General features: G+C 38.2%; 1 protein-coding gene across 3 annotated transcripts; it reads right to left on the minus strand.

Moving 5' to 3' along the window:
* Positions 1-512: 512 nt before the first annotated feature.
* On the minus strand, positions 513-7,888 carry LOC113353971 (beta-Amyrin Synthase 1-like). Of its 3 annotated transcripts, none has more exons than XM_026597434.1 (14): positions 7,682-7,888; positions 3,723-3,914; positions 3,549-3,638; positions 3,252-3,449; positions 3,034-3,118; positions 2,752-2,918; positions 2,456-2,644; positions 2,017-2,373; positions 1,816-1,914; positions 1,589-1,692; positions 1,190-1,511; positions 1,021-1,101; positions 837-920; positions 513-760 (listed from the first exon to the last, which is right to left on the minus strand). In XM_026597434.1, exons 1-14 carry the CDS (start codon positions 7,886-7,888, stop codon positions 632-634), a joined length of 2,304 nt encoding a protein of 767 aa, XP_026453219.1. In that variant the 3' UTR covers positions 513-631. The 3 variants fall into 3 exon arrangements, with proteins under 3 accessions (XP_026453219.1, XP_026453221.1, XP_026453220.1); XM_026597436.1 differs by having other exon boundaries at positions 3,723-3,895; positions 7,672-7,888; XM_026597435.1 differs by having other exon boundaries at positions 3,723-3,895; positions 7,669-7,888.
* Positions 7,889-8,565: the final 677 nt, after the last annotated feature.

Here is an 8,565-nt window from a genome sequence, read left to right on the forward strand (position 1 = left end):
CTTCGGAAGTCATCTGGATTCATTTCAATCCCTACTTAAAGAACTTGGTATAAACACTTTAACTCCGGTCTTATGGTGTGATAACCTTGGTGCTACGTATCTCACTGCAAATCCTGTGTTTCATGCTCGCACTAAACACATAGAGATCGACTACCATTTTGTCAGAGAAAGGGTGGAAAGTAAGCAATTAGCTATACGGTTCATCAGTTCAAAGGACCAACTAGATGATATATTCACAAAGGGCCTTTCATCACCAAGATTTCACTACATTCGAAACAAGTTGCACATACGCCAGCTGAAATACAACTTGAGGGGGATGTTAAGGATAGCAGAACTATTCTACCGTAACAGACTCAGCTGAGTCAGTCAGATAATAAATAGGCTAAAAACTTGTTCTTTTCTGTTAACTTTGTTATTCAGTTTTTGACTCTGTTTTAAACTCTATCTTTGTAACAACCTCTGAGTATAAATAAGAGTTTCATCTCCACTAGTTAACTGTGGAAGATATTCACCAAATCTTGTTCTCTAACTCATATAGAAGGAAAACGAAAATGTAAACTGTGTGAAATTGCCTATTGTATTTCTTTTACATTTTAATACTACTTTACATATATGATATGAAAATGCTAACTTAATTTAGAAGTTTCTGGGATGGGACTGGTACTTTCCGATGATATTCTCCAAGTGCCCATAAGGGGAAAATGTTTCTAAATGCCGCGTAGTGCAACATACAATTCTTCATAAACACTCCAGTAATTTCCTGCAAACAATACATTTCTGTAAGTCATTGTGTTTCCTGTGCTGGAATATCAAGTTTTTGGTTTTGTATAGTTTACCTGTTGTGGGAAATCTCCGTTTTCCATTTGTTTATTAATCAAAACCTTGGCCGCACGATGCAGGGGTGTTGCATCCCTTTCAGCCTATTTTACAGTATGCACAACGTAATGACGCCAGCTTCTCATAACACAATCCAATACCCAATCTCAATACAAAGCAAACATGTTTAAGATGGAATATTACCTGGCCACCGTGAATAAGTCCCATTAACGCCCATGCCGTATGCACCAAGTTGGTTTTGTTTCCCTCTAGAGGAATAAATTCCTGTTTCATTAAGTAAACCAACAGTGTTATTATTCACATCATTGTCTTTGAATCATGAACAAACAAGCATTTTGCTCGACACAGTTACCTTATTTGGGCAGGATAGATAACTTTCCCCCCAACCTCCAGATTGTCTTTGTGTTGATAACAGAAACTCACAAGCTTTACGGACAGTTGGACTATTGTAATAATTCTTTCCAGCAGCTGCTAAACCACGTATTGCGAACCATGTCCCGTAGATAAAACATATTCCCCAGTTCCCATACCATGAACCATCATCCTTCTGTTGATCTTCAAGGTAACGAACTGCCTTTGCAATAAAGATTTGAATTTCTTTCTTGCGATGTCCAGGATGTAACTTCATAAATATCACAAGAGCTTGAATTGCCGATGCAGTGCATTCCACATATCTGTCCAGAATTTGCACCATTAATGCCAAGTGCACAACTAAACAAAATGTGAAGTTAACTAAGATCAATATTCTTACTCATGCTCGACAACAATGTCCTGAAAGAACTCCGTTGGATTTAGAACCTCCAACCACTCATGTGAGGTTGCAGGCTCCCATGCTGCCAAGCCACCTTTTGGACCCTATAACCCGTACACAGTCAATAAAACTTAGAAGCGAAAAGCTTCCTCTAAAGATTAACACCATCAAATAAGCATCACAAAGTATGTAATTAAACAACAAAATAAGTCTAGTGATGTGCTTACCTGCAGAGAAAGAAGGATTTCCACAGAATCATACAACCGCTCGTTCGCCATTTTTTCGCCAACAATCTCAGGTGACAATTGTGAGAACAATAGACAGGCCTGTTAAAGCGAAGAGCGGTTTTTGTTAGTCATGACAATGATAGATCATGATGAATATGCATAAACACACGTCTAGTTGAAACTTTCCAGTTAGGTACTTACAATCAGTCCTTCTGCAGTACAATCTGAAACTTGCCATCCATGATCTTGATCCGAGAAAGTCCATGAACCTTTAGAAATGTGACGGTACATGCTTTTGAAGTCTCCAGAAGGGTTATCTTTAACCTGCGAGGTTTTTATGAATTCATGTCCTTTCTTAAGTGTAGGACCGATTTCGTCAGTATGATCACTAGCTAGAAGTGCTTGAACCCCGAAACCAGTGTCCCACATTTGACTTCCAAAGCTCTGCATGCGAAGTCCGTCTTCTGCAACCCACAAGTAATCAGGAACCCTCGCCAGATGTTTCTTGAATGCATCGGAATTTGGATCTTCCACCCAACATGCAAGCATACACAATGCCTGTCGATTCAACAAAATAACTACGTATGAGCTCAAAATTTATGTTTTTCCATCTTCGTAAACAACAAGCAAGATTCCACACCTTCTCTACGCAACCAATAGTTATGTAACGGCTATTCTCATCCTCATAGTGAATGTGCTTCATCGTAACTTCTAAAGCTCTTTTTCTCAGTATAGAACCAGGCCACCTTGTTAGTAGTGGTTCAGTTAAGTGGTACAGAGAATCCCATATCATATTCTGGACCAAAGGATGCGGATAGTAGAGATCCTCCTGCAATGCAACACATACATATTTACGCCGTTAGCCTAACAAATATGAAAAGTAACTTATTATGAACGCCATTCTTTTTCTAATTAGCAGATCTAACAGTGACAAACCTTAGCGCACTCATGACGCGTTCTGCTCCATTGTATTTCTTGGTAAGGTTGAACATGAAGCTCTTCTCTTAACGACAAAATGAGATCCGTGATTGGACCAACAAACTTCTTCCCATATAAATAAGACATTGGCATGTAAACCAATCGACAATAACACCACATCTTTGCTGCATTAATTTGAATAAACATATATGTCAGACACGAGGAGACATTATTAACTCATTTAATCTGGGGTTCCCGAATTCGCTACATGTATTTTTGAGAATAGGGTCTAGTATCAACCAGGATGCATAGGCAACATTGAAGGAAGCAGCCAAAATTCCGGGGGCATTGGGTTGCAGCCTGCCCACTCATATACTCCTAATATCTGCATCCATTAACTTATCGGTGTAAAGAAAATCTCAAAGAATTGTTATTCACAAAGAAGAAAATTCATTAGCTATTTAATTTGATGCAAAAAAAGAAAAAAAAAAGAAACAAAAAAGAAAAAATTGACATACCGAAAGCCAAGTCTTTCCCCACGATGGTATCGATGTTACACCCCCGTGATCAAGAATCCATTTTCTTGCTCTTGAACAGGCATTGTCAAGACCATCCTCAGGCCCTAATCCTAGAATTCGCATACAAATGTAGTTCAGAGTAGTACCGAACATAGTACTATGACCCTCAATATGAAACCCAAATCCTCCATCTTCATTCTACAAATATCAAAATGAAACAAGCATTCAAGTCAGTTGACAACATAGTATAATTAAGATAAAAAAGACCCTCGAGTTCGATTCACAGAGACTACTTACCTGATGACAATACATGTAACGTAGTGTCTCCTTTATATGTTCGGTCGATAACATGGCGTGTAGAGTTCCCGTGATATACAGTGCAAAAACCTTCATTTTATAACAAATAACGTCTTAGTAATTATTTTTGCGTCTCGCTACTGTACTCTAACAAATATCATCAAGGAAACTCACCAAGGGTGGCATGAAATACAATGGACCACCAATATCAGCACCCCAATGACCATCGCCTAGTTGTATCGCTGAAAAGAATTCAACTGCTCTCTTTAATGTAGTTTTGGTTGCCTCATAGGTTACTTCTTCGTCGTCACCTAACTTCACTGGTGGTATACTCAAATCAAATTCGTCTTTATTGTTTCTCAATTGCTGTAATATTAAACAAAAAGAAAGAAAAACATTAAAGAATATAGTATATAATCTTGAAATCTTTATGAGTATAATAGACTATTTTCAATCTTGCCAATCTTGAAATCTTTATGAGTCCAATAGACTATTTTTAATCTTGCCAAAAAAGAAGAAGTAGTGGAATAGCTCCATTGCCCACATAGCCTGGATCACTGTTTCAATCTGACTTATTTAGTAGCATAATTTGAGAATCATCACGTGGTCTAATGGTTCTCATGCTCCCTTCCAATGCGGAGGTCGGGTTCGAACCCTATAATAGCTTTAAAATCCTAAATGAGTTGATGTAGGAGTAGTTTAGGGATCATTGTGCTGTATTATCAATACAAAATATTAGTAGCGTAATACGGTCTTAGATTTAGAATGATTTTTTAGGGACCATGATTTTTTTGGGGACCATGGTTTTATTAGGCCACCTTCCCTATAGTGATAAGGGGCGTCCTAAAACGTTGAAATGACTAACCTACCCTTAACCTAATTTAATTTAAAACCAATCTAATAACCACCTATATATATATAACCACCACCTCCTCCCACCACCACCGCCCACCACCACCACCACCTCCGGTTATCACCACCGATTACCACCACTACCACCGCCCACCACCGCTGATTACCACCACCACCTCCGATAATCACCACCACCTCCGATTACCACCACCACCTCCTCCCACCACCACCACTATCGCCTATTTAAGAAATGTAACAACATCAATGCAATCACAATTAAGTTCTGTTACATGATAATTTTATCGAGTATAAAAGACGCCAGCCGCAGCCTGATTCTGCCATGGGACCACTCCGGAGGTATTTTCCCACAAACCCTTCACTTTAATTTGATTTTGATTGCTTCAATCAAATAGAAATCATCAAAATAGGGTTTTAGTAGGAGTTACAGAGCCATGTTCGGTTAGGCCGATTTTCCAAAAAACCCTAGTTTACTAACCGAACTTCTTGAAAATGGAGAACACGAAGAACATTTCGGTTCTATTGGATTTAAAACTAAGTCACCGAACTCTCTGTTCGGTTGTTTCGCAAAAAATTTTAAAACTACAAAGTAACCGAACTCCACCCTTAGAACTGAAAAAAAAAACAAATCCAGTCTAACCGAACTGTGTTGTTGTGGCCACTATGTTGAGTTCCAAAATAACCGAACTTAGCCAATAGAGTAACCGAACTTAGCCAATAGACGCTGGAACTTCACATTTTTTGTTGTTTGTTAAGTTCGGTAACTTCACAATTTTATCGCAGAAACCGAACTTTGTAAACTTATATACTCTTATATTACATAAAGTTCGGTTAGATCAAAAGTGCATGCAGTTTGCGAACCAACCAAACTTTGTACACCAAAGTTCGGTTAGTTGAGAACCAACCGAACATAACGCTGTAACTCCTAGAAATTCTATTATTAGAGAGTTCGGTAACCTGCGTGTTTGGAACAAGTAACCGAAGTACACTTTCAGATGAGTTCGGTTACTTATTCATCTCACAGGGCAACCGAACTACAGCTTCAAATGAGTTCGGTTACTTGTTCTTCATATAAAGTAACCGAACTACAACTTCAGATGAGTTCGGTTACTTGTTCTTCATATAAAGTAACCGAACTGTTCAAAATCCAGTTCAAATCCGGATCATTTTGCAGATTAACAAATATTCTAGGAGAGGATGAAGATGAAGAATCAGATGAGTTTTCATCATTTGAATACTCAAACTTAGTGAATTGGAAAAAAATTTTATTTTCCATGTTTTTCTCCTTCATCTTCTCTAACTCTACTCTCTCAATAATTCTACTCAACTAATAATAAACCCATCTTTTAATTTAATCTCACTAATTGTTTTTAACTAAATCATTCACTAGTCATCACCCAAAAATAATCAGGAGGGTAATTTAGGTATTAATATAAATATCTAGCTAAGGGGTGATCTAGATTTACTTCTAATGTCTTTACCCACAAAAAAACCATGGTCCCACAAAAAAACCATGGTCCCCAAAAAATCGTTCTAGATTTAGGCCAAAAAGTATCATAAAGCCTTTAAGCCCAAATGAAAAAGACCCCTGCATGACGAGGGGTAAGCATTTGAGATACAATTCGCGGATCCGATCTGGCGCACCCTTTTTTTATGCGAGGTTTCCCAACACTTAATGACTTAAATTATTGGATTGGATGTGGGTATAATTTGTAGGATCTAATGGATTTTGGATTGAGTGCGGGTGCGGGTGCTATCTTAGAAATACATCAAACATCCACACCCCTTATGCTAAGGGGAATATGATCCATAATATATATTTATCTTATATGTTCAACGTTTATTTTCATCGAGAGTGTTAGTGGGCTTAAACTTGAGAGGCAGAGGAAAAACAAGTAATACACCGTACTTTGTACTTTTTAGTAAAGATTTGTTATGTAATTGTTGCGATTATCAATTTAGTGTTTTTTTTTTAAAATAAAATTTATTGGATTATTCGCATCAGATCTGTCCAACCACGTATTCATTAGATACAATTTTGTAGGAGGTCGATGTTAAACTTATAATTCGTCATGTATTGGATTGGATGAGAATAAGGCTCTCATCAGTCCAATCTAGACCATGCTCACCCCCAACCACATCCCCAAAGCTAAATCCTATGGTCTTCTAATCTAGCATCTAGATTGGAAGTCCACGTCAGCTAGAATAACCCCTACGTCTTACGGAAATTCTAATCTAGCATCTAGATGCGATGAACCATTCCCCGCGGACGCGCTGAATGGGACATCTCAATCATATCAGCCGTCGGTTAAAAATATAAATCAATCTCGCTGAACCATCCGCGAAAAGTGGAATTTTGGTTGCGATGAATGAAACAGCGCAACTATCTCGCTACTAGTTCACATGCGAGATATATCTGGAAAGACAAGTACTGTTGAAAAATAGACAACGCTTTTTGTGTAATCTGCAACGTTTTTTTGTATAATCTAGCAGCCAAATCTAGCTCATAGAACTTAGTCTTAGTTTTGAAGCATTTTCTGGGACTACTTAAATTTTCTAGGGACTACTTTGTGGCTAAGCCATCTAGTGTAGAAGTATAAATTGTGTTCTACAGTGGTTAGCAATTGACCAAGTTTACCCTTTGAGGTTTAGCTATTAATACATCGACGGCTTAAGCTTTCATCATTTCTGTGTGCTGAAAGTCATTCGATCTAACGGGTTTGGCCAATATGGTTCACACAGGTAAAAAAAACTTGAAATTCGACGGCCTAGGGACTATTTTCGTTCGGGTTTCAAATTGGTCAAGTGCTTTCATTTGGCGTTGTGCGACGGAGATATATAACTTTTTAAGTTTAGTCTCTAGCCGGCAGTTCCCAAAAAAGATGCTTCTTAACTTCTAGGGCCACTTGGGTGAGATGCTTAAGACGTACTTTATGATGAGACAAAATGACTTGGTTATACTTCTCTGTATCCTTTTGTCTTGTGTCTAAACATCGAAAGGATCGGCCTCTTGAGCACTTAAATCAGAATCAAACATGTTGACCAGACACGGGAGATTGTGGCCAGCAGTGGCAAAAACAAACATGTTAAGTCAAACGAACACACTTTTATCTTTTCTATACATAGTTTGGTATATTGGAATATATTCGTCGAAAAAGATGTACCATGCAAGTGTGCAGAGTTTGTACTAGATTAATTATGGAAAGATAACGAGGAGCTAGAGATAGTGTAGTGCAGAGTTTTATAGTACTACTATCTCGTACCTGTAGACGCAAAAGGACATCCCCACAAGGCTTAACTTCGTAACGGTTCCTGTAAAACTCATCGCGAGCTTTTTCGACTTCAGCTCGTTCCTCCAGAGTACCAGCATCAGGATCAAACTCCCAAGTTTGTCTTCCGACGAAATTATTGGTACTAAAGAGCCATTTGCTAAATGGACCTTCACTATCAGCCACCTTAAGCTTCCACATAACTAATAATATTGGTCGGTGGTGACTGATAAATCCTCGATGGGTCGATGAACTGGTGTGGAGTGAATCGCACCAATACGACTTGATCAAGAAAAAGAGAGAGACAGAGCAAGAGAAGTCGATATATGGGAGAAGGTGATAGTTGGACAAATGGAAGGCATGAGATTTCTTATATAGGAGAAAGGCCGACATTATTAGGAGTATATTCGAAAGGAGCTATGTCTCGACTCTTGAACATGTCTTGTCTTCCCTTGATTATTCAATTATTTTCTCGGCCTAAACCAATTCACAAGATAGTGGAGTTACCTTGTCCTAGTTATATACTTCTGAGACTCGTGGTACTGTTAGTCTTAACAGTTGACTTATAAATTATTACAGATTAATCCGCATGTCATCCGATAATAAATCTGCTTTTTTTTTTAATTATATTAGAGCTTCTCCAATGGTGGTTGTGTGTGTTTCCTATATGACAACGCAAATAGGATATCCTCATTTCAACTTTTCCTTAAATTTAGGGGAGGGGGAATAGTTTATCTCCAATGGTGGTGTTTGTGAGTTTTATGGATTAAATGTAATTTTTATTTTTATGTCCACGTCCACGACCATTGTGATGACCTCCACGGTTGTTTGTAAAGTTCTGGTTCCGATTCTGTGGCTGGACAGCAGCAACTGCAGGT

This window comes from Papaver somniferum, chromosome 2 (assembly GCF_003573695.1).
Source record: "Papaver somniferum cultivar HN1 chromosome 2, ASM357369v1, whole genome shotgun sequence".
NCBI lineage: Eukaryota > Viridiplantae > Streptophyta > Magnoliopsida > Ranunculales > Papaveraceae > Papaver > Papaver somniferum.

Bases quoted from the DNA above. Each gene is read 5' to 3' on its own strand.
- LOC113353971 (XM_026597434.1), bottom strand. From the start codon at position 7,888: ATGTGGAAGCTTAAGGTGGCTGATAGTGAAGGTCCATTTAGCAAATGG. The intron at 2,645-2,751 runs GTTTGTCACTGT...GTTGCATTGCAG, and splicing joins CGCGTCATGAGTGCGCTAAG to GAGGATCTCTACTATCCGCA. The intron at 1,512-1,588 runs GTAAGAATATTG...AATTCTGGACAG, and splicing joins GACATTGTTGTCGAGCATGA to ATATGTGGAATGCACTGCAT.